Here is a 22,413-nt window from a genome sequence, read left to right on the forward strand (position 1 = left end):
TGGAGACTGCATCCTTTAAAACTATGAGGTATCACAAGTATTGAAAATATGTGAGAAAATGCTTACTAAAAGAGTTCTATCAAGAAACTGTCAATTTGTTTGCAGTTTGTTTTGTACAAGAGGCAAAAAAGGAAATAAATCCATTGTTGAGAGATTGTAACATAATGCAGGGATCAAATTTACAATTCTAGCAATAAAATAAAGAACAGGTGTTGTAAAAAGTCAATAATGAACTGGAAGAACAGCCTGACAACACCATCAGTCTGTACAATAAAATCTCTCAATGTGTCTCTTTCTTTACTTCTCCATTTCTCTTCCCCACTTTTATAACTTACCCATAATTCACTGCCTGTTTTCACTGTTCATTGTCCAGTTTATTTCTTAGCACAGCAGAGTAATAGACTATTGACTTTAGGTCACATATTTGCAAATAGATTTGTACAGATGGGAATAAAAATGAAACCATTATACTTCAGTGATAAAGCTTTTAATTCACCTTCTCAGCTGCAGTCATTAGAATTTCTCCTGATAAAAACAACAGTATTTGCGTTTCTGCTCCGTCAGGGTGATGTAAGACTGGCCCTGATGCTCCTAGTAAACTATCAGGTGGAGACAGGTCTGTCCGGGGTTGTCTTTGCTGTGTGTTATCCCGCCTGTCCTCATTAGATGTTGAGAGATTGACACAGCCCTCGCACCCCCACCGCCCTCCCCCTTTTCCCTCCTTCGGTCCAGATAAAGCTCTGTGAACACTGGCAGGGTGTGAGCAATAATGAATCACTATTAGCCTGGGTCACATCGGCTGACAACCAATTTACAACGGTGGGAAGAGGCTGCAGACACTGACATCTAGGTAAATGTGAGTGTTAAACTGTGGCATCCTTATCCTGAGGCGCCTCAGGTGTCTTCAAAACATCTACCACAGAAAGTCACATTATAACTTGTTTCTGCATAGTTTTTCTTTTAAAATCGTGATATTTTGATGTAAAGTCATGAGGACATGTCTGCATGTTTGCTGCAGCACAAGTTTAACACTTTGGCGGGTGAATCCTGACATCTAGTGGTCGTGTTTAACTACAGCACCATGGGAGGCATGCAGAATGACCATTCCTTCACTTCACATTTAAAATTGTGCCACATTTAATGCACAATCTATTCCTAATAAAATAAGAAGTAAACATTCTATTAAAAAATGTTGTTTTTTTCAGCTAGCTTTTGCAGACACTGAGGAAGGAGACTGTGAAAATGTTAGATTGTCAGTATCACATGCTGTAAAAAGATATAGTGTCAAAAAGTACCAAACCAAAAGTACATCACCTTCACAGAAATGGTTGGGCAGGAATCAATCCATCAAACTGATGGTAAACTCCTGCAAATGGTCTTGTGCCAATCTGGTTCCGAAAAACAAGAAATGACCACATATTTGCCTCGGACGTCTATTTTTTTAATGATGGTGTCCAAAAAGATATCAACATTGTCTGAATTTGCCTAGTATCACATCTGGGGGCTTTATAGTTAGACCAATAGTTTGGTTAATGTGTCCAAATTATTTCCAAATTTGTTAAATTCTTGCATAATTAGGTAAGGTTTGGTTAAGGCTCACAGAGAGACATTTACAAGTGGACAGAATGCCTGACGTGTCAGGAAAATTCTCTCTAAATTATTAGAATATTATTATTAGAAGTTTACTATCATACACGTAAAAAATATACAGTTAGGCTACTTTTTTAATTTAGCCTGAGATACATATTTCTTGTATTGTGGCAGACCGATATTGCATTTTCATCTGGTGAAGAGCTAGGTCAAATATTTACAAAAGTGTCTTATAAAAAATTGATATACTGTGTCTTTTTAAGCAAATCTACGCTTAACACTAAAAGGACAGTCACAGTCATTATCACAGGGAATTATGGTGATACAAAATCTCTCATCATGTCTGATGTAAATGGCTGCATTAGCAGGGAAAGATATGCAAAATCTTACATCAGGTTGTCCAAACCACAGCCAACAGCAACCGATATTCTATTTTTAGTCGGCCCACAGCAAATTCTAAAAAGAAAATGAAATACGGCCCCAAGTAGAATATGAAGCTTGTGCCCTTACTGCATTGTACTTCTTAGTTTCAACACCAGGTGGTGCTGCTGTGTTCACTCTATAAACAAACATTTTAGCATGATGAGTCTGCTGACATGCTTTTATCGTGACGAAATTGAGATGAATACTAGGCCAGGGTGATATGGCCTGAGAATCACATCACGGTATCTTTTTTGCCCTTTATGGTAACTGTATTATATTATGTTATTACAAAATTAAAAGAGAATGCTTTAAATGCATTTTCAGGGGTAACAACCAACCTCCCCTTCTAAAACAAACCTGTGATGGCATACTGAAGTCATGGCTGGGCTTAAGATCCCAGAAAAAAAGGTTTTATAAGTCTATCTGTGTTCATGTCCTATATCTGAACCTGCCAAGGTGTTTCAAGCTGCTACAAAAAAACACACCAGATTCCCTGATATGGGTGTTCATACTAAAATCAGTCATGGAAATGACTACGACTTCAATTGTAAAGGGTTTGTCAGCAGTGCCATGTTTGTCACTGATTTAGCTTAGCAGCAATACCAGGAAGTTAGGTGATGAATAGACTCAGACTGAGCTGCTGTCTGTCACACATTCCTTTGTTACTCTGGCAGCTGCATTATTTATGCCTCGTGTGCACCAAAACACATCATATGCATTTAAACTGGTTATGACAGTGTTGCAAAAATCCCAACCATGGCAGCAATTTTACCAGCGATGGTGAATTGGTGAAATGGTGGTGATTACAATTTACTACCCATCCCTAATGACAACTTTATCAATAAACACATTTTCAACAAAGATTACGTAGAATCCTGATTCATAACACCTTGATGCATAAAAACAAAATGATAAGGCAATAGAATGGCATCAATTTGCTGCACTATCTTCACCATCTCAAGGTCTGATATACAAAGCAAGTCACTCTTATCATCTTCAAGCACCAACATTCCTAAAAAGTTTGGCAGCTTCACGCAATTTGTTCATATTTTGTGTCTGAATGTGGAGATGAGCTGTTAGCATCTCCCCTCTGTCATATGAAGCGTTACCAAAAATCTTCAACAATAATTGGCTATTTGCCTTGTCAATCATTAATGGAAAGCTGTGATGTAGGCCATAACTATGACAGCTCCTATGTAATAGGAACCTAACTGTACATTACATTTACAATTAGGGTGATGTACAATATATAACAGTAGTCCAGTCATTCTTTTATTTTCCTTGATGCAACCCTCAGTGAAAAAAAAACTTGGACACTCCATTCCTACAGTAAACACCAACAACTTCAATGTAAAATTGCCCAACTGAAGTCAGACTCACTCAGCATGCGGGAAAAAATTGAGTCATACAGGAAGGAAGTGCAGATAATATCAGCCTGAGCATCCACTGGACACTGAAAACCTTCTTTTAAGGGTGAGAAAGTAAGTGCTGAAAGTCTTAAGTCAAAAATACAAAGTGTAGACAGTCAGGCGCCATCAAAACGATGAGGCTCAATCAAAAGCAAAAGCTGACTTCAAAGTGTATGTTCTTCTCGAGGGTGAAAGGACAGCAAAGTGTGCTACCAGTGAAGGGTTAGACCACAAGTTTTCATTCCAATCAAGCAGTAAAATCACTCCCTGCAGCTCGGGGTCAAACTGAGTTTCTGTGGCATAAAAAAAGAGTGACAGCAAGAGATTGGATTCTATTTTTCATCTCAATGTCCTGTCAGTACCTTTCAGTGTAGGTTCTTTATCCTTATCTGTCCTTTTCCCCACCAGCTGCACTACAAGAGGCAAGATGAAGCTAAAATATCTACAAGAACTACAAAAATTACAGTGTGAAACACAGTCAAGCAATTCTGCATAATTATTGAGAATAGTATGATTACATTTTAAAGCTGCAATATGAAATAAGTGTTAAATATTGTAAAAATGTAAAAACCAAACTACCACCGAAACCTATTTCTAAGACTGATAGTTAAGACTTAGACTTTTAAGACTTAGGCTTTTGTTGACAAACAGACACTGCAACTTTCACAGATGAGAGTTATAAAATCATGTCAAAGTTGTATTTCTTTTATTTTTTTTTTGACTTGCAGTAATACTGTCACAGCAACTTGAGTCTTCTAACATTAGCTACTTGTGAGACTACAGGTTTTATAAAAAAAAGTCTTATAACAATCATTAAGATTCAAAAAGCAGTTCTAGCATATAATGTGATTTCATACAACAAATCTGTTTTTACATATTTTTAATACCACCTAGTGGTGTCAAAAATATAATATTCCTCTTAAGTTTTAATTTGGAGGTGCACTACATCCGCTTTACAACTGTGAAAAGTATTTCAAGCTACAACAGTTTATTTTAATTTAGATGTTAATGATATCTTGCTTCTTCCGGTCCTCACTCTTGTGTGCCATCTGTGGTTCCGGCACTTATATGTCCTTATATGGGCATAAAGAAGCCTTCTCTCTGTGCTAATTAGGAGAAATGTGAACGTGCTTCCAGCTTATGAGTACCTGGCCCAATCAACTTAGGAACACAGGTGCAAACAATTCAGCAGTTTAAGAAGTTGAAAGATTTTAGGAAGAAATTGGTGAATGCGGCCCAGTAAGACTGTGCCTACACATTTTAACTGTCAAATCAATAGTCCACATGAAGAAATGAAATTAAAAATTATTCCTACCGTTCTGACGTTTGTTTGGTGTTTACTGGTTTATCACAGTTGACAAAATCATCGATGTAGTTCAAGACAGTCTTTTCCTGATGAAAACAGTTGAAAAATCTCTTATCTCTAGCAGTGGACATCGGTATCTTTCGGAGAATCATCCTGAAAGGTGAAATTCTTCCCGGAGCTCACGACTTTGTAGAGATTTGGATGTAGGCGATGGCGTTTTCTTAACTGCGTCACAACTTTAAGCTAGCAGCTATTAGCTTAGCCGTCAGTTGGCCACAACTTTTTTCTTTTGTTTTCTTTCCATCTTGAAAGCCAGAAAATAATTTCGTTTTCGCTCAACTTTGGCCCACTTCTTTGCCTCCATTGGCAAAATCGAACTTTTCAACTGTATATTAATGAAAGAAGAATTACTGTCAAGTAAAAACCCTTGACCTAAAGCCAGCATTGATATCCGACACAGGCAAAGCGGTAGAGTTGCGTGATGACGTCACTTACGCAGATATAGTAACTCAGAGATAAGTTGTATTTTCTATTTCTCATGATTGCTTGCCTTCTTGTGCTGTTAGTAATAAAATTATTTAAAGAGCAAAACGTGTTTTTTTTATTAAGATTGAAGAATCCAAACAATTGCATTAAGTTCCCACAAAGTGCAAATAATTAAGTTACAATCATTAGCAGGACAACAGCACAACTGGACTCCAAGGGGGCAGAGAGGAAGAATAAATAGTCTGTTCAATGTCAGTTGGAAGTTGTGCAACACATTTATCAAGGAGCTGCAGAATCACAGCGGGCAGACTATTTTTCTCTGTCTATTTGTTCTTTGGTGCATAAAAATAGCTTTAATCTATCTTAAAAAGACGATGAAGTGTGACTAAGAGCTTTAGCACTGAAACGGACTTATTAACTGTTAAAGTCACTGAGAAGTTTTCTCATTAGCATTTCAATAAAATTAAATGATCTGAGTATAATTTAGAAAGCAGTGTGATGCAAATTGCAGCATTTTGCTTTTGAATGACAATAAAAAGTTTATCTCCGAACTGCCTTCTATAAAGTAAAGCCTTCAAGCAGCATATTAATTTGCATAGAAATTACTTTACCCATTACGTACATAAAATTTTTGACAGTTGACATCAGCTTTACGCTGCTTGCTCTTTTTATCCACTAGATGGCGCAGTGTGCTTTATTCTTGTTTCTAAGTAGTGCTACTGCTTAGTCTTACTCATAAAGGCAATCCCCCTAATAATCTACTATGTGCTTTTATTTTGAAGGATATGTCTATTTGCCTTGCCTCATCCTGTCTTTTATTCCATCTCTGGCCCATACTGTTCTATTTTTCATCAAAAACATTTGGTTATGGTTGAAAACATTAAATCTGGGTCATAATATGACGTTTAGGAGGTGGTGTTGGATCTTGATGCTGGACCAGTTGAGAACGAGTGTCTTACACCAGCTTTTTATCCCAACTATATTAATCTAACTGACTGTAGAATAAGAAAAATGAAAGCTGAAACCAAGATCTCCGTATGCTCTGATTATTTTTTTATTCAGTAATTGTTGGACATCCCCCCAAGTTTAGGTTGTGGATCTTGCAAAGGTATTTCTTTTTAACAGTTTGGCTTTTTAGCTGAGCAGGGTTTAGTGCTATAAACGCACTTTATACATTTTGTCTGGTGTTGTGGCCCAAAATTATTTGTTTTACTTGGTGAAAAAAAAATTTAAAAAACGTATACTGTTGTGTTTAACTGTGTTGCATATGTATTTGTAGATCCTTATATTAAATTAGAGAGATTTTCTGAAGTACAATGATTGTTAAAGTAACAGCAACGACTTTTACTGATAAATAAAATTAATAAATTGCTTAAAAGTACACAATACACAATCAGTTTTCTAAAACTATGAGCAGTTGCAAACTTTGAGCAAAAAAAATACAAAATAAAAAAAATAACGTTAAAAACACAAACATCCTTTCAAACGAATTTTGATGATAGAAATTCTGATAAGAAATTAAATTCAAACAAAATCAGGTTAGGTTTGTCGTTCCACGTGGTCTAAGTATGCATTTAAAATTGTAAAAGTATAAATATAAGGTATTTCACTGTATAAAATGGGATAAAAGAATATAATTTTGTGCAACACATATTTTCTAAGTCGTTCTTGCGTGCATGTTTAACCCGTCTGATTTCCCCGTGCTCATTATTTTGACTGTAAATAAAATGTAAAAGGTTAATGAAGGGTTAAAAACGTGCTTGAAAATCTTCCACCGCCTCTGAGGTCCCGCCCACTTTGGATGACTCATCAAAATAGGAAGCAGGAAGTGCTCCATATAAACACGTACTGTTAAGAAATTGTCACACGACAGAGGCTGTAAGGTAATGTTATGCAGCTTTTCTTATCACAGTTATCAGTATAAACTTTTACGGCTTTAAAACTTATCTTAGCGCATTTATCTTAAATTAGACGTTATGGTAGGTGGATTTAAACGAGGTATTTCTCTGTGCAGGATCCGTGCTGCACCTTTCCCCTAGTTTAATTTTCACAGTAAAGCCGTTGAGCTGTCGACAGGTTGTGTTTTTACCCTCTGCTAAAGCATGTAAGGAAAATTTAGAAGAATTTCAGTGGAAGCGGTTCAAGCCTGCGAATAACACGTATGACAACCACGCCCTAAGTTCACATTACATGTGACAAAATCGTACTAAAGTAACCAAATCAACCAAACAAAAGTGCTATTATTATAAATATCCAGGTTTTAAAATATGAAGGATTTCAGTTAATGGCAACAGCAGAAAAAAATAACATTTTTATATAGAGAATGGCATCCAAAATTGATTGAAGTGATGTTTTTATTCCTTTTCTTAAAGTTTGAATGACTGACAAAAATGTTTCCAACAAGAAAGATAATACAAAAACATCATTTTGAGTGATGTGTCACTGTGAAGACAGCAAATATGGATATGGATGTTAAAAATACCTATGAGAAATGAAGGAGAGGCATGCAACGGAGTAGCAGTCCTAGAAAAGAATAACTAAACTATTTATGTAGCTGTAAAGACTGTAGATAAGTTGGAAGGGCCACTGCAATAGCACTGAGTGGGTTTAAAAGGGATATATTAATATATAAAACAATGTCAAGAATAGGGTTTTTATGATAGCAGAGTTTTAAACTTTGATATGATACTAGTAAAAATAAACCACTCAACTTGTGTGTCTATGCCATGCCAACAAAAGTTATTTAGAGTATTTTCTTGTTTTTGATTTTAAAAATTGCAGACAAACTCATATTATTATAATAATACTATAAACTCATAGTATTGGCTAAATTCTGCATAAACATACAAAATGTTTAATTTTACGAATAGGACAGTTCATTTTTTTAATTTTGCATGAAGCCATGACTGAAAATGTTTAGTTTGTAAAAGTATCGGTACTTTTTCAACACGATCTGTCATTGAAATAATGGTATAGCACCTACAAAAATATTCACCCCCTTAGATGTTTTACCCTTTTATTGATTTTATAAATGAGTCACGGTCAATATAATCTGGCTTTTTGACAAAAATACAATAAAACCTCTTTAATGTCAAAGTGAAAACAGATTTCTACAAAATAATGTCAGTTAAACAAAAATAGGTAAGGTAAAATAAGTGACTGCTTAAATATTCACCTCCTTTAAAGTGACCTTATTCAACAGAGGTCCAGCCAGTTGGTGCTAGTGGTTTTACAGTTAGTGAAATGGAAATCACCTGAGTGCAGTGAATGTATTTCAAGTGCTTGTAGTATAAGGACACCTGTGTCTGGAAGGTACAGTCACTGGTTAATCAGTATTCCTGGCTACCGTTACACCACTAAGACAAAAGAACACCCCAAGAGACTCAAAGAAAAGGTTATTGAAAAGTATAAGTCAGGGGATGAATACAAAAAAATCCAAGGCCCTGAACATCCCCTGGAGTTCAGTGAAATCCATCATAGAGAAATGGAAGGAATACAACACGTGTAAATCTGCCTAGATCAAGCCGTCATCACAAACTGAGGGACCATGCAAGAAGGACACTAGTGAGAGAGACCATCAAGACACCTATGACTACTCTGAAGAGGTTACAAGCTTCAGCAGCTGAGATGGGTGAGACTCTGCATACAACAACTGTTGCCCGGGTTCTTCACCAGTCAAAGCTTTATGGGAGAGTGGTGAAAAGAGAGCTACTGTTGAAGAAAAAATCTGTTGAAGAATTAAATCTTGACTAGCGTTCACCAAAAGGCATGTGGGAGACTCCATGGTCAAGTTGAATATAGTTCTTTGATCAGATGAGACCAAAATGGTGCTTTCTTATCAGACAAGATGCTGTGTTTGGTGGACTCCACCACAAACAGCATCATGGTTTGGGATGGTGGCAGCATCATGCTATGGGGATGCTTCTTTGCCACTTGAATGAATGCAGCAAAATATAGGAAAGTCCTGGAGGATAATCTTGTTTAGTCTGCAAGAGAACTACGGCTTGGGAGAAGATTTATTTTCCACCAAGACAATGACCTGAAGCATACAGTGACAGCTACACAGAAATGGTTTAAAGACAACAAGGTGAATGTTCTGGAGTAGCCGAGTCAAAGCCCAGACCTCAATCCAATACAGAATTTGTGGCTGGACTTGGAAAGGGCTTTTCTCTCCTGATCCCAGTTGAACCTGGCTGAGCTTGAGCAGTTTTGCAAAGAAGAATGGAGTAAAATTGCAGAGTCCAGATGTGCAAGTCTGATAGAAACCTATCCGCACAGATTCAGTGCTGATTGCAGCCAAAGGTGCATCCACTGTAACTGACTTTAAGGGGGTGAATATTTATGCAGTCACTTCTTATAGGCACTGTATGGCATTAAAACTGTCTCAAAGTATTGAAAATTTACACAACCAGTCAAAAAAGCTGTTGTTTTATGTTGTGCAGGATGGCAGGCAGGCTCTCTCTCCCAGAGGTCGATCTCTCCTGTCCCATCTGCTGTGAAATCTTCAAAGAGCCGGTGGTCCTTAAGTGCAGCCACAGCTTCTGTTCATCTTGCCTGCAGCGGTACTGGACATCTGGACGGAGCCGAGACTGCCCTCTGTGCAGGAACCAGACTACAGATGATCCTGTACCCAGCTTGACCCTGAAGAACCTGTGTGAGGCGTACATCCAAGAGAGCGAAGGGATGGGTGAGGAAACGGGAGGTGAGCTGTACTGCGATCCAGGGGAGATGTGTTCTCTCCATGGGGAAAAGCTCAAACTCTTCTGTCTGCCAGACAAGGAGCCCATCTGTGTTGTCTGTCACACCTCAAGGAGGCACAAACAGCACGATTGCTGTCCTGTGAGTGAGGCTGTCGTGGATGTGAAGGTAAATACTGTGGCTGAATACTGATAAGGTTCCCAGTGCTGCTGTGCCTGTAGAAATCACATGCTCTGCTTTAGGATTCCATCTTATGAAAGGGTTTCACTAAATTCTTCTCAGTTTTGGCATTGTGCTAGCAGTACAATGCATTTTTGCCTTTTCAGTGTGAATGCATTTCCACACTTATGCACTCAAAATATTTAGTATCCAGTACAGAAGAATGTAATTTTAAACAAACCTCTAGTTTTTATAGATTTTAATATAACAGATTATTGTGAGAACTCCTTGTGGGGGGCAAGAAGTGATTTCTGCATAGGAAAATGCTACTGAAAGGGCCACTCTTGAGCTGTTTGAGATTATGCCAAGTTCAAAGTGCAAAAATAAAAACATTCTAAATTCTTTAGCTACTTTTTCGTCCCAAAAGTAGTGAAATAATCAGGCAAAAAGAAAGTTGAAAAAACAAAACAACAACAGAGAAACAGTAGTAGGTACAGATTGATTTAGCCTTCATCTAAAGCCTGGATGAGTGGTATCACACAAAACTCATGTAAGGTCTGTTTCCACGAAGCAGTCCAGTTTAGTCCAGAACAGTTTTGCCATGGTTTAGCTCATTAAACTTTGATCTTAACCGCATTTCCTTAGCTGATGTCCATCCAGTCTTGCTTGTTGTGACGGGAAATCTGACTCTCTGTAGATCCTAAAAGTGGACTAAGTAACAACGAAGGATTGAGGAAAGGAAACTGGCACTCAAACAGGAGCAAGCTACAGTGGCTCACGTTAAAGAGCCGTCTAATAGGAGAGGCTCATTCATAAATTGCTCATTACTTATTACACAATTACTCATCCCACAAGGTTTATTCTGTTGATGGATAAGCTTCAACTTATCCCAAACAGTGTGGGTCTTACCCCTTTCTGGGTAAAAACTTCCCATCAAAATGAATGGAGGTAATTGGGAAAGTTTGTGTCATTTCTGATTTATAAGCTTAAAATATGAAAACTGTACACATTAACAGTCACTGAGAGTCCAAACCCAATAGTTAGTGCAGTTATCACCAACTGGTGGCCCAGGGACCACATCAGTTTTAGTATATAATACTCAAAAAAATCCCTATGGGCTTTAAATATTGGCTTGATGTTGGATCCGTTTTATAGAAATCCCTCTGCCAGTCATTATTAGTGAATATGATGCATGATCACAACATACTCATGAATCTGTTAGCTGTTTTCCACTATAGGCACTTTTAGAATTCATTTATTTGTCCCACAGAAGCACCACAATAGACTGGTTTCCTGACACCACTGACAACCCAGCATTTTAGCATCAAACCCAGTGATGACAGAATACCAGCCCTAGGAATGCATAGCCAAAATATATCAATCGCCCCCTAGTGCCGCTGCAGTTTAGACAATTGGGACTGATCTCACTGCCAAAGTCAAAAAAATATTTGCATTTTTTTCAGTGGGAAAAAAGAATTAAACAATTTTATGTCAGTTGGGCCAGAATATTTTGTCAGATTTAGTTTTTGGGAAGTCCGGCCCCTTCAGTGTCAAAACTGGCCCCTGTATAAATGTAGTTGATGACCCGTGGGTTAGTTTGATATGTATAGAAATAGAAATGTTACATTTCAGAATAATGATTGGCATCTTAATCTTATAAAACAAACAAAGTTTTAGGTGTATACAAGTGTCTCTTCAGACTCTCTCAGTCAAACTGGACAAAAGGCCTCCTCTTGTGTTTGTATGTATTTTAAACCTTGTTAAATAAATTGATTCTCAAATTTTAATCATTAATATGCTGGTGAATGTGGTAAGATATGTTTATAGGTAAGCACACTACAGCTCCTGCTGTTACAGAGTGATCGCTAGCTTTGAGTCAGTAGACACACAGTACTCGTCTTCTCTATTTTTGGCCTAAAGACACAGAGCTCTTCTTTTGCTCTCCCTCATCAATTAAGAATTTTAATAACATGGTAAATTGTGGGTTTTTAATTATGATGCTCAAATGCAACACTTTAGCTGTGCTACTGGGGGTGCAGCCACTCAAGAGCAGGAAGTGAAGTTGCACTGGTTCTATAAATAGTACATCATTGTTTCAATTAAAAGCATTTTGTGACAAATTTTTGATTTTTTTTTATGTTAAAGGGGCTCAGCTAGGCTCTTAGCTCAGTACAAAACACTTCAAGACTCTTGTTTGCCTTTAGCTGGCTAGACAATGCAAGAAGGTCTGCAGAACTGAGTATTTTTTATAATGATGAATAAAAGCCGAGTAAATCGGTTAGGTGGTGTGGGAAAAAAACACTTTTTTATGAAGTGTAGGTATCGTGCTCAATTTCTGTAGACATTTTCTGATGATAATTGCTGTAAAGTACTATCATTCATTCTAAGGCTATCCACTTCCTGGTTGCAAACAATGTATATTTTAATTTTTATTTACTTTATCTGTGACTTTGCTAGTGATGTGAAGCAAAACTAAGCATGCAAATATGTATATATTTTTTCCATATTAGTGTTAATTTTGCTGTATTTATTCCTCTGCTGCTTTATAACTAGCTGCTGTAACACCACAATTTCCTAGTGTGGGATCAATAAAGTACATCTGTCTACCGCCTACCGCCCTACCTCTCACTCTTTCTTCCTCTCTCTCTGGCTCTGTACTCGATAATAAAACCCTTATCTGTTAGTTTCATTTTCATTTTGAACGAATAACCCCTATCAATGCATCCCAGTACTGCACAGAGCGCTGTGGTAGCCCTATGTGATAGCGCACAGACACTTGAACTGGCTTCTCATCAAAGGGGGCGGGTATTAACTGTGGTTAATACACTTGTAAATGACTAGTCCCTTATACAACCACACTTAGAGAAAAGAAAAAAACATGAACTCTGTCTCTTTAGCAGCCTTTACGTTAAAAGCATGTTGCTGGCTTTCATTTGCATTCATCTTTTCTCAAGGCCTTGGAATTAAAGTTCTTTTTATGTGCTACTCAGGAGAAATTGAAGTCAGCCCTCAACTCTCTGCAAGAAAAGAAGGATGCATTCGACAAAATGAAGAAGAACTATGAGGACACGGTGGAGTACATTCAGGTACAGTATAACACTGCATTAAAGTGGGATTTTTTACTCTGACCCTAACGATTGTTTGTCAAATCTGTAAAAACCTTTTTTTTTGTGTGTGATATTCCTGGAATGTATTGATATTGGGCAATTCTTGTTTATTCCCATTATAAATTGAGGTCATGTTGCTGTTTTACCTCAGGTCCAGACTCAGTTTGTGCAGAGGCGAACCCATGAAGAGTTCGAAAAACTCCACACATTCCTGCGAGCTGAAGAGGAGGCCAGGATGGAGGCGCTGAGGAGTGAGGAGGAGCAGAAGAGTCGAGTGATGATGCAGAAAATCGAAGAAATTACTGGAGAGATAACATCCTTATCTGAATCAATCCGACTTCTAGAGGAGGATCTAGCTTTGGAGGGCATATCAGTCCTTCAAGTAAGCATATAAATGTTAAAATGAGTGCACGTTAACCTCCATAAAAATAGTTTTTTTAAACGGTCAGTTTCTCTCTTTTCTTCTCAGAAATGCAAGAGGACTTTGGCAAGGTGAAACAAGTTGCAACTTACTTTTCAACTTTTTCTGCTTTTTTTAAACATTTAAACTTCTTAACTCTGTTCCCTACAGAGCAAATTGCCCAATTGAAGATCCTGTCATGCCCCCTGGATCGCTCATAGATGTGGCCAAATATCTGGGCTCTCTGACGTTTCATGTCTGGGAGAAGATGCATAAAATCGTCAAATACAGTGAGCTTTTTTTCTGGCATAAATTTCAGATTATACTGATGTTTGTTCCTCAAACTGTCACTTCCTTAATGTGTGAGGTGAATACTGAATCTAGATGAGATGAGAGACAGTCAGAGTGTGTTATCTTAGAGAAAGCTGACAATCTGCCATGTTCTCTTCAGCTCCGGTGACTCTGGATCCCAACACGGCCGCCCCGTGGCTCGTCCTGTCAGACGACCTCACCAGCGTCTGTGACAGCGAAGAGAAGAAGAAGCTGCCCGACAATCCGGAGAGGTTTGACCCCGACACGGCAGTCCTGGGCCGTGATGGCTTCACCTCAGGGAAACGCTCCTGGGACGTCAGCGTGGGAGATAACACGGCGTGGGTCGTCGGCGTGGCAAAAGAGTCCGTCGTGAAAAAAGAGAAAGTGTCTTCAGTGCTCAAGAATGGCTACCTTTGCGTGTACTTCTACCATAAAATGTACTTTGCCGGCACCTCTCCGCTGACGAGGCTCACCTTGAAGAGAAACCCGCAGAAGGTGAGGGTGCTGCTGGACTGTGACAAGGGTAGGGTGTCTTTCTACGACCCCCAAGACAACACGCATATCTACACTTTTAAGCACGCCATCACTGAGAAAGTCTTCCCATACTTCTGGGTGGGTTGTCAGCAGTGTCCTCTGATTGTGGATCCGCTGGAGGTTTCTGTCAAAGCTGTTGAGTATTGTTGAAAATCATTCCAACTTCACAGCTACGTTTTCTTCATCACAAAAAGGGGTCTTTAAATTTCACAATGATCAATGAGGGTGCTCACAATGTGGAATAACATTACTGATGTCAGTACAACTTCTTTAAACCTTTCAAATTAAATACATAATTTTTCAACTTCATAGCACTTGAGAGCTAGAGTAAGTCTAATTCCTGCACTTTTGATTACTTGAAAATGTATTTTTAATGTCTGAGTTGTTTGTGTGCTCATAATAATCATAATGTATGTTTGAAGAACAGTGCTGTATAGCCTGAGAATATCATACAAAATACTGCTTTTGTTTAATATATAAAATATTGTTAGATTATTCTAACATGCATGACAAAAGCTACATGTTGGTATGTTTTTATGCACTTATTTTGTTAATAACACTAGATTTATGGCACAAATAATGCTTTGTGTACAATTTTGGGTGATATTCTAGAGTGGTAATTTAACAAATAAATGATTTTCAGATATTAAAATGTCCTCTCTGTCCCGTGTTGTTTAAGTGATCTAAATAATGTGAATATTAGCTCCAGCATAGGGTAAACTGAAGTTGTTGGTTTGCTCATCATTAAAACTCCAAGTTTAAAAAAAGTAAAAAATAAATAAATAGGTAAAATGTATCAGTATTTAATGTGACTTTATGTTTTCACAAGTGTTAAAAATTAAACTGAAAACCTTAAACTATGCGGGACTATTTTGTGTATTCTCGGAGAGAAAGGGCGGATGGATATCTTTAATTTTTTGCATTATATTCAACTTAAATATGCAAATTATTGATTTTTCTTCCTCATTAAACTGTTATAAAATTGAAGTTTATGTGTTAATTAAGATATTCTTACTAATAAATAAGGCTAGAATTCGTTTTTTGGTATTTTAAACCGCTTTTAAGGCCTCACTCCACTCCAACGGTTATTCTGTAGTCTGGCCAGGCGCAAGGACCTCCAACACGGACCTGTTGGCTTATTTTTAAAAACAAGCTACTAATATAATCATATTTTTCTTATTAATTGCACAGTTTATTTTTATGAGGCTGCTCACTCGACGTTACATACCACAGCAGGCGTTTTTAACGTTTCTGAGGACAAGGTAAGCTTAACATTAAGTCCTTAATAAGTATTCAACTTGTCTATAAGCTAGTTACAACCGCAGGGCTAGTGCTGCATGTATCTTAACACTAGCTTAACATGTATGTTAAATACGCCATAACTTTGGGGTGTCTTTGTGTGATAGAAGTTTTGCTATTAAGATTACGGGAAAAATAATGACCTGCAGTTGCTGCTCATCAATTCTAGCACTAAAACATACACTTTTTGCTTAAGTTAATGGTAAGTAGTTTGGCTATGCTTTTTACAATAGCGTTAAGCTAGTAAAATGTGATGTAATATGTTTTTGTTAACTTTTATTGAAGGAAACTTGATTTAGAGATTAAGAGCTACTCCTTTTTAGGTGACATTTTGTTATCAAATTGCTTATTACCAATTAGAACTAGCTAAAATAAGGTACTTCTAATTTATCATCATTAAGTGTATTAAGGAGAGGTAAGAAGCAGCTTACTAAATTTGCTCAAATCACTTTAAATGAGTACTTGTACTTGTGAGTACATTTTGAAATCAGCAATTTTAGGGTTGACCCAATCAGCATTTTTGGCCTCCGATCCCAATCCGACTTTTTAATACTAAGTATCTACCATTTTCGAGTCCTGATACCATACTACCCCGTACCTGCCGAGATTAGGGTTTCTGTGGTTTTTGTTTACAAAATATTTTAAGTAAACAGAATAACTACTAGATGCTTCAAGCTTATTCCATGACGTAATAGCTTTGTATGACTTAATGAAAAAATAAAGTTACCTATTAGTGCCGTATTTGAATTAAATCAGACAAAAATTAAAAGTTCATGTAAAATAGTCAAAACAGACCTGAGCAGTGAAGAAAACATGGATTTAAAAAGGTTAATTCAGTTAACCTCAGTTCTACTTAACAGGGGTGTAAACAGCTTCAATATTCACAATAAACAACAAATAGATAAATAAATGAAATTAAAATATTGCAATCCCACTTGGATGTGGTATAATTAAGCCTGACTCTATTAGTCACAACAAAAAGTGAACACAAAAAAAATAATTCAAAACATCCCAACTCCACTTTAAAGTGGTTTAAAGAGTTTGACTTGAATAGGCACAGGCTCAAAACAAATAAATCAAAAAGATTCAAAACCAGAATCCCTGTTTAAATGTAACACCTTAATCTGAGACAGCTGATCGGATCAAATTGTTGAACTTCAGTCAATTAAAAATGCTTATACAGGCTCCGATCCAGTACTCAGGATTGAGACACCACTGGTAATTTTACTTTTACTTCAGTATATTATTGGGGAAGTGTTGCACTTCGTTACATTTAAAAAGCATCAAGCGATGAGTAAATACAAAAATCAACATGTATGGTCAAAAGGAGAAGGTTCTGAGTAGGACTGGGCAATTAATCGCAAATTTGATTGAATTGCAGAAGTTGCAATATTTCTTTATCTTGAAATGTGTCAAAATACAAGTTTAATAAATCAATTTTTTTGCAGCGGCAGAGTTTTTATGCACATTGTGCGAACATTCAAGTGTCCATTTTTTTTAATGGTTTACAAAAATCCTCCTTTTTGTGTTTTATCTATGTTTTTCTTTATCAAAATGAGTGACATAAAAATTATAATGCCCTTAAACAAAGCAAATGACATCACATTTGCAATACAAGCAAAAATAGTTAACTCATTCTATTTAAAACTGATGAAGCCTAGGGTTACTTCATGAAAGTCATACCCCAGCTGCTATCAGCTGGTAGCCAGCTTCACCTCCCCCACCCCAGCCACTTCCTTTATAGCTTTAAGCTTGTTGCACCCCCATATTCAGATTCATGCTACTGTGGACTACTAAAGTAAATTTTAACCAGAGTAACTGTATTTTTATTTAAATGAAATAGTCTTTTACTCTTTCCGACACTGGTATTAACTGATTAAACACTGTCTTTATCACTGTTTTATAGGGGGTCCAAGATGCCATATGTGTCTTCTTCCAGAGGGGTGAAGAGGAAGGTGGAGAAAGATGCATTACCTTCAGAGACCAGATCTTCCAAAGTCACATTTCTGAGTCCATCGCTTCTTCTACTGGAGATCCCCCCTGACACCAACACCAGTCTTCCAGTGTGGGAAGCCATGAGATCCCAGCATGCTGATGTCGCCTGGACTGTCAACCCTTACAGCGTCAGTGTTCATTTAACCCCTCAGACCTCCACACAGGGAAGTTCCAGTGAAAGTAAAAGTAGTGAGACACCTTCCTCCAGCCTTGTTCAGACTCAGATGGTCATCCAGTCTGTTGGACAACAGCACACTGCCAGCCAGAACAACTCCTGTGTTCTGTTAACCTTCCCTCAAACCAGCACCCTCTCAGGGCAACCACAGACAATCCCCCCAACCCAGAACACCTCTGTTGTCATCTCTCTTCCTGTCATCATTTCCCAGCCACCTCCTCTTTCTCAGCCCAGCACCCCTACAAAGACAAAAACCCAACAGGCCATCCACACCCCAACAACTACACCAACCAAGCCAAAAGCTCCGTCTGGTGTGCCTGTGCCATCTCCTTTCCACACCAAATCCTGCTCTGACATCTTGATCTGTGACAACTTCCTGCTGAATCTGTGCCATGCAGGGAAAAAGTGCAAGATGCACCACACTCCCTACCCCTTTCACTGGCAGCTGTGGGCAGTGAGCACCCATCAGTGGGTGGACCTCCCGGCTCACTCTCAGGTTCTGATAGAGAGGATCTACTGTGATGTCAACCAAGAGTCTGTTCTCCTCAAGGATGGGTGAGTATGAGGAAAGAACTGGAGTCAAATGAGTAGGTTTAACTACAAACTTTAAATAAAAAAAAAAAAGAAAAACAGTTGACTGATCATTTTTATGATAAAGTTAGTTTCTTAGGAAGAAAGTAATTTGACTGCAGATAAAGGAATTGGTCGCTTAAATCCTTGATGCTTTTGTTTGCTTTAAGAACTTGTTATATACTTTATTTTCTCCAACGCTGTAGCGTAGTTTTACTTCCTTTCTTCATTGATTTTTTTAACCCTTAGAGCTCACAGTAATTTTTTTCACCATCATGTCACGTTGGGACTTATTGTCCTTAAAAGCATGTAAATCGTCAACACTGTGGTGCTCAGTTAAGCTTAAGTTAAGTTAAGCTTTTTTTCAGGACAACCTAGGCTTGAAGCATGTATCTACGACAGTAATGTCACTTGAATTTTTTTTTAAGTTACAGGACTCTAAAGACAAGAGAAAAAAAAACAAATTGGAATTTGAAACTCAAAGATTTTTATTGATAACACGGTAAACAATAGTGATAGTCTTTTTCTCCCATTTCTTGGGGAAAAAACAGTGAAAATTTAACATTCTGTGACTAACGTTTTCAAAATATCTACATATATACAAAAAAGTACATGCACACGTGTGCTGTGAGATTCATTTGTGACATTCCTCAAAAGCAGAAGAGACACAGCAGCTTTCAATTGGTCGACAGCCCCTCCCACAATGCATTGCAGGTAAACAACATGGCGATGTCAATGGCAGTAAGCCAAAGTAAATGATTGAAAATGGATTAAAAATGGATAAATGAATTATTGGCTCTAATGCTGTGGATTTAATCTTAAAAAAACTCTAAAAATCCTGAAGTTCCAGGCACACTAAAATGGCGTCCCTTAGGCCTGGGAGGACATCAAGGGTAGCAAGTGGACAACAAAAAAGTCAACTTCCAGAGGAAAAAAGAGTAAGTACCTCTGACTTATGGTTCAAAAGATTTTAACGTTTTTATAAACTTGTCACTTCTTGTTGTATTCGACAACACCATCCTCAGTGAACCCATTAATTCAGCCAAATTCCAGGCTCACTAGAAAATGCTCTGTAAGAGCTACGAATGCATGGAAAACATCATTAGAATAGGCACAACGGAGAGCTTTCATAGGAAAAAACAAGTTAGTGCCTACGACTTGCAGTTCAAAAGTTACCAAGCAATTTACACAGATCCGTGCCACGTGAGCTCTAAGGGTTAAAATGAATAAATAAACAACATACAGAACAAAATATACCCCAAAATAGAACGAGATTAAAAAATGAGGAGGAAATAGTGATATGATCTCCAGGTTTCATACTTTGGAAGTGTCTGTATTATCATCTCTGTAAATCCATTTTTGGTAGTAAAATCTGCTCTAAGATGTTGTAGGCCTGTCAGTTGAATGTGCTGAAGCCATGCCCACTTATGATTGGTGTGTTAATGGTGATTGATTCAGTTTGACATTGTCTTCATCCCCTTTCTGTCTTTTTTAACCAATAGCAAATGATCTTCTGTTGATTGTTCTTCTGTTGCTTTTTCTTGTCCGCCCTCTGTTTAGGAATGACTGCTACAGTCTGAACTTTGACTCGATGGAGCTGAACATTGTGTCTAAGTATGACGCAGTCAGACGACTGACCAACTCTGACAATCCATTTAGAAACCATTTCTTTCCCAGCAAATGGAAAATATACTGGTGGAACAACTTCACCTGGGAAGAGTACGAGAAGGTAATTTTTCCCCTTTTTTTTTTGTTTTTTACCTTGAAGTATTGATATGCCTAACACTACTTTTGTAGAGACCATTTTCTTCCTGTCACAGCACTTCCATTTAGTTTTTCATCTTTTTTAAATGAACTTTTTAATTTATGTAGGATAGATGACATCCATCGAATACTCTTACATCTTTTGCACATTCCTCAGTGCATTTGTTTGTAGATTTTCTTAAAATGAAACAATATACAAGGCAAAATATACACAAAAAACTACAATGACATCATTCACATCTAAGTGGTCATGCATACCTTGTACTTTTCCCTTGTTTTTTGTTTTTTTTTAAAGGAGAAGCATTTTTAAGTGAATAAGACAAAGAAAACTAAATTCTCTCTCCCTTTGAAACTGTTCTGCCATTTTCCTTAAGTATAGATTGAAACGTTTTCAATCTAAACTTTGAGATGAGTATTATGTTCTAAATCAAACTACCATTCAGTCTTTTTGTAATTTGATCATAGAATCTGTCTGCCTCACTGCTAAAAAGCATGAGTGAAAAAGACCCGCAGTTCTCCTTCAACATTGGCTCAATGAAATACCAAGTGGACTTCACCACCATGACCCAGACCAACATAGCCACAGGCTTCAAGAGAGAAGTTCGCTGCAGACCTGTTTACCGCTCTCCAGATTCCATGCAGCCAAACCTGCAGTCAGTATCCTGGATATCTTCTGTCTCTCTTAAAAGTACTCCAACTATCACCTGGCCCCACAAGTTGTCTTCACTCTTTTATTTTCAGGACAGGAATCCTGCCTGAGCCCAGCAGCGACTCACTGGAGGCCAACTTCAATGTGGATCCTCTGGAGGAGTTCAGCTCCTGGTATCCTCCTGTGTGGTCTCTGGTTGTGGGGCAGGACTACAGCCTGGTGGACGTTCCAGCAGGCTCACGGGTCTACAGGACGGTCCAAAACCTTTTCTATGAGAGTCTCCCGGAGTCCAAGGTGGACGTCGTCAAAATCCAGCAGATCCAGAACCACCTCCACTGGGACAAATACCAAAGGTCAGACTGCTTTTTTGAGACTCTCACATACAGTGTAAGACCTTAGTGAAGCTCTTTATTTGGTTTGCTCAAGAAAAGCAACATTCAAAAGACTTTATTAAAAGTCTAAAAAGGGAGAATCTGATTTTCATTGTCGAAGAGGCAGGAAATGTTATATGTAAACACAAGGTACCTTGTCTATTTTTTTATTGTTCCTAATAGGCACAAAGCGTACATGCAGAAGCATCACACCAAGCAGGAGCCTCTGGAGCGTCATCTCTTCCACGGCACAACCAAAAATGCAGCAGAGGAAATATGCCACAACAACTTCGACCCCCGCCTGGCCGGGCTCAATGGAACATCCTACGGTTTCGGCTCCTACTTCGCCACCACCGCCAGCTTCTCCAACACCTTCTCAGCCAAGGTGGGGCCGAACGAGGTTCGCCACATGTTCCTCGCCAAGGTCCTGGTTGGGAAAGTGAGCATCGGGAAGAACAACTACCGCAGGCCGCCGCCGCTCAACTCCAAGACAAAGCGGTACTGCCTGTATGACACCTGCGTGGACAACATGGACGAGCCCACCATGTTTGTAGTTTTTGATAGTTGTCAGTGCTACCCGTACTACCTCATCAAGTACAAAGAGCTGCCCAGAGAGATAGACATAAATCAATGAAGAGCCAGTTAGGGTTGTTAGCTTGATGCTAAGCGTTCAGAAAATGATGTTAGATGTATTTAATGTTATCAGCCATAGAATATGTGCAATGTAGTTCAACTTATAAAGCACTTCATTGTTTAAAATGTCTTCATTTGGTCATTCAAATATTTTGTATCAGATGCAATGAAGTAGTTAAGTTTTTGTGTCCAGTGTGTTCTGACTGACGCCATCATCTGTTGTGTTTATGAAAATAAACTGTTCTTGAATGTATTCATCCCAGATTTCTTACACAAGTTTAATCTCACACTTTTATATTTTGTTTTTTTTTAAAATACAGCGAGGTTGTATTTCAAATTTCAGACAAGAATGTGTCAACTAAATCTCATTAAAACTTCTTCACACAAAGTGACAAACAGAATTTTTCCAAATTCCTACCACACCTTTTCTTAAAATATGCAACAATATTTCCCTTGAAATGTACTATTTTAAATCCTTGTTTTTACATGTGTAAATGTTGGTTCAAAACAAGATAAAGCATCTTTATCTAGGA

At 37.9% G+C, this 22,413-nt stretch overlaps 3 protein-coding genes across 5 annotated transcripts in view; 2 read left to right on the forward strand and 1 right to left on the reverse strand.

Moving 5' to 3' along the window:
* ptn (pleiotrophin) overlaps window positions 1-5,163 on the reverse strand; it is a 125,640-nt gene extending 120,477 nt beyond the window's left edge. The window contains exon 1 of one of the 2 annotated variants that reach the window (XM_041780896.1): window positions 4,738-5,163. In XM_041780896.1, coding sequence (XP_041636830.1) covers window positions 4,738-4,880 — 143 coding nt within the window. In that variant the 5' untranslated portion in view covers window positions 4,881-5,163. The remainder of the gene's footprint in view (window positions 1-4,737) is intronic. The other variant, XM_041780897.1, reaches the window with a different exon arrangement.
* A 1,854-nt stretch (window positions 5,164-7,017) lies between these two features.
* On the forward strand, window positions 7,018-15,319 carry trim35-14 (tripartite motif containing 35-14). Of its 2 annotated transcripts, none has more exons than XM_041780249.1 (7): window positions 7,018-7,097; window positions 9,657-10,080; window positions 13,062-13,157; window positions 13,330-13,560; window positions 13,648-13,670; window positions 13,750-13,868; window positions 14,030-15,319. In XM_041780249.1, exons 2-7 carry the CDS (start codon window positions 9,658-9,660, stop codon window positions 14,572-14,574), a joined length of 1,437 nt encoding a protein of 478 aa, XP_041636183.1. In that variant the 5' UTR covers window positions 7,018-7,097; window position 9,657; the 3' UTR covers window positions 14,575-15,319. The 2 variants fall into 2 exon arrangements, with proteins under 2 accessions (XP_041636183.1, XP_041636185.1); XM_041780251.1 differs by lacking the exon at window positions 7,018-7,097 and adding an exon at window positions 8,786-8,845.
* Window positions 15,320-15,544: 225 nt separating this feature from the next.
* On the forward strand, window positions 15,545-22,188 carry LOC121505604 (protein mono-ADP-ribosyltransferase TIPARP-like). The gene is made up of 6 exons (XM_041781062.1): window positions 15,545-15,686; window positions 17,630-18,448; window positions 20,024-20,192; window positions 20,693-20,880; window positions 20,969-21,229; window positions 21,431-22,188. The coding sequence occupies exons 1-6, from the start codon at window positions 15,625-15,627 to the stop codon at window positions 21,879-21,881; spliced, it is 1,950 nt and encodes a 649-aa protein (XP_041636996.1). The 5' UTR covers window positions 15,545-15,624; the 3' UTR covers window positions 21,882-22,188.
* The last annotated feature ends 225 nt before the right edge of the window (window positions 22,189-22,413 follow it).

Source organism: Cheilinus undulatus, linkage group 23 (assembly GCF_018320785.1).
Source record: "Cheilinus undulatus linkage group 23, ASM1832078v1, whole genome shotgun sequence".
NCBI classification, from domain to species: domain Eukaryota; kingdom Metazoa; phylum Chordata; class Actinopteri; order Labriformes; family Labridae; genus Cheilinus; species Cheilinus undulatus.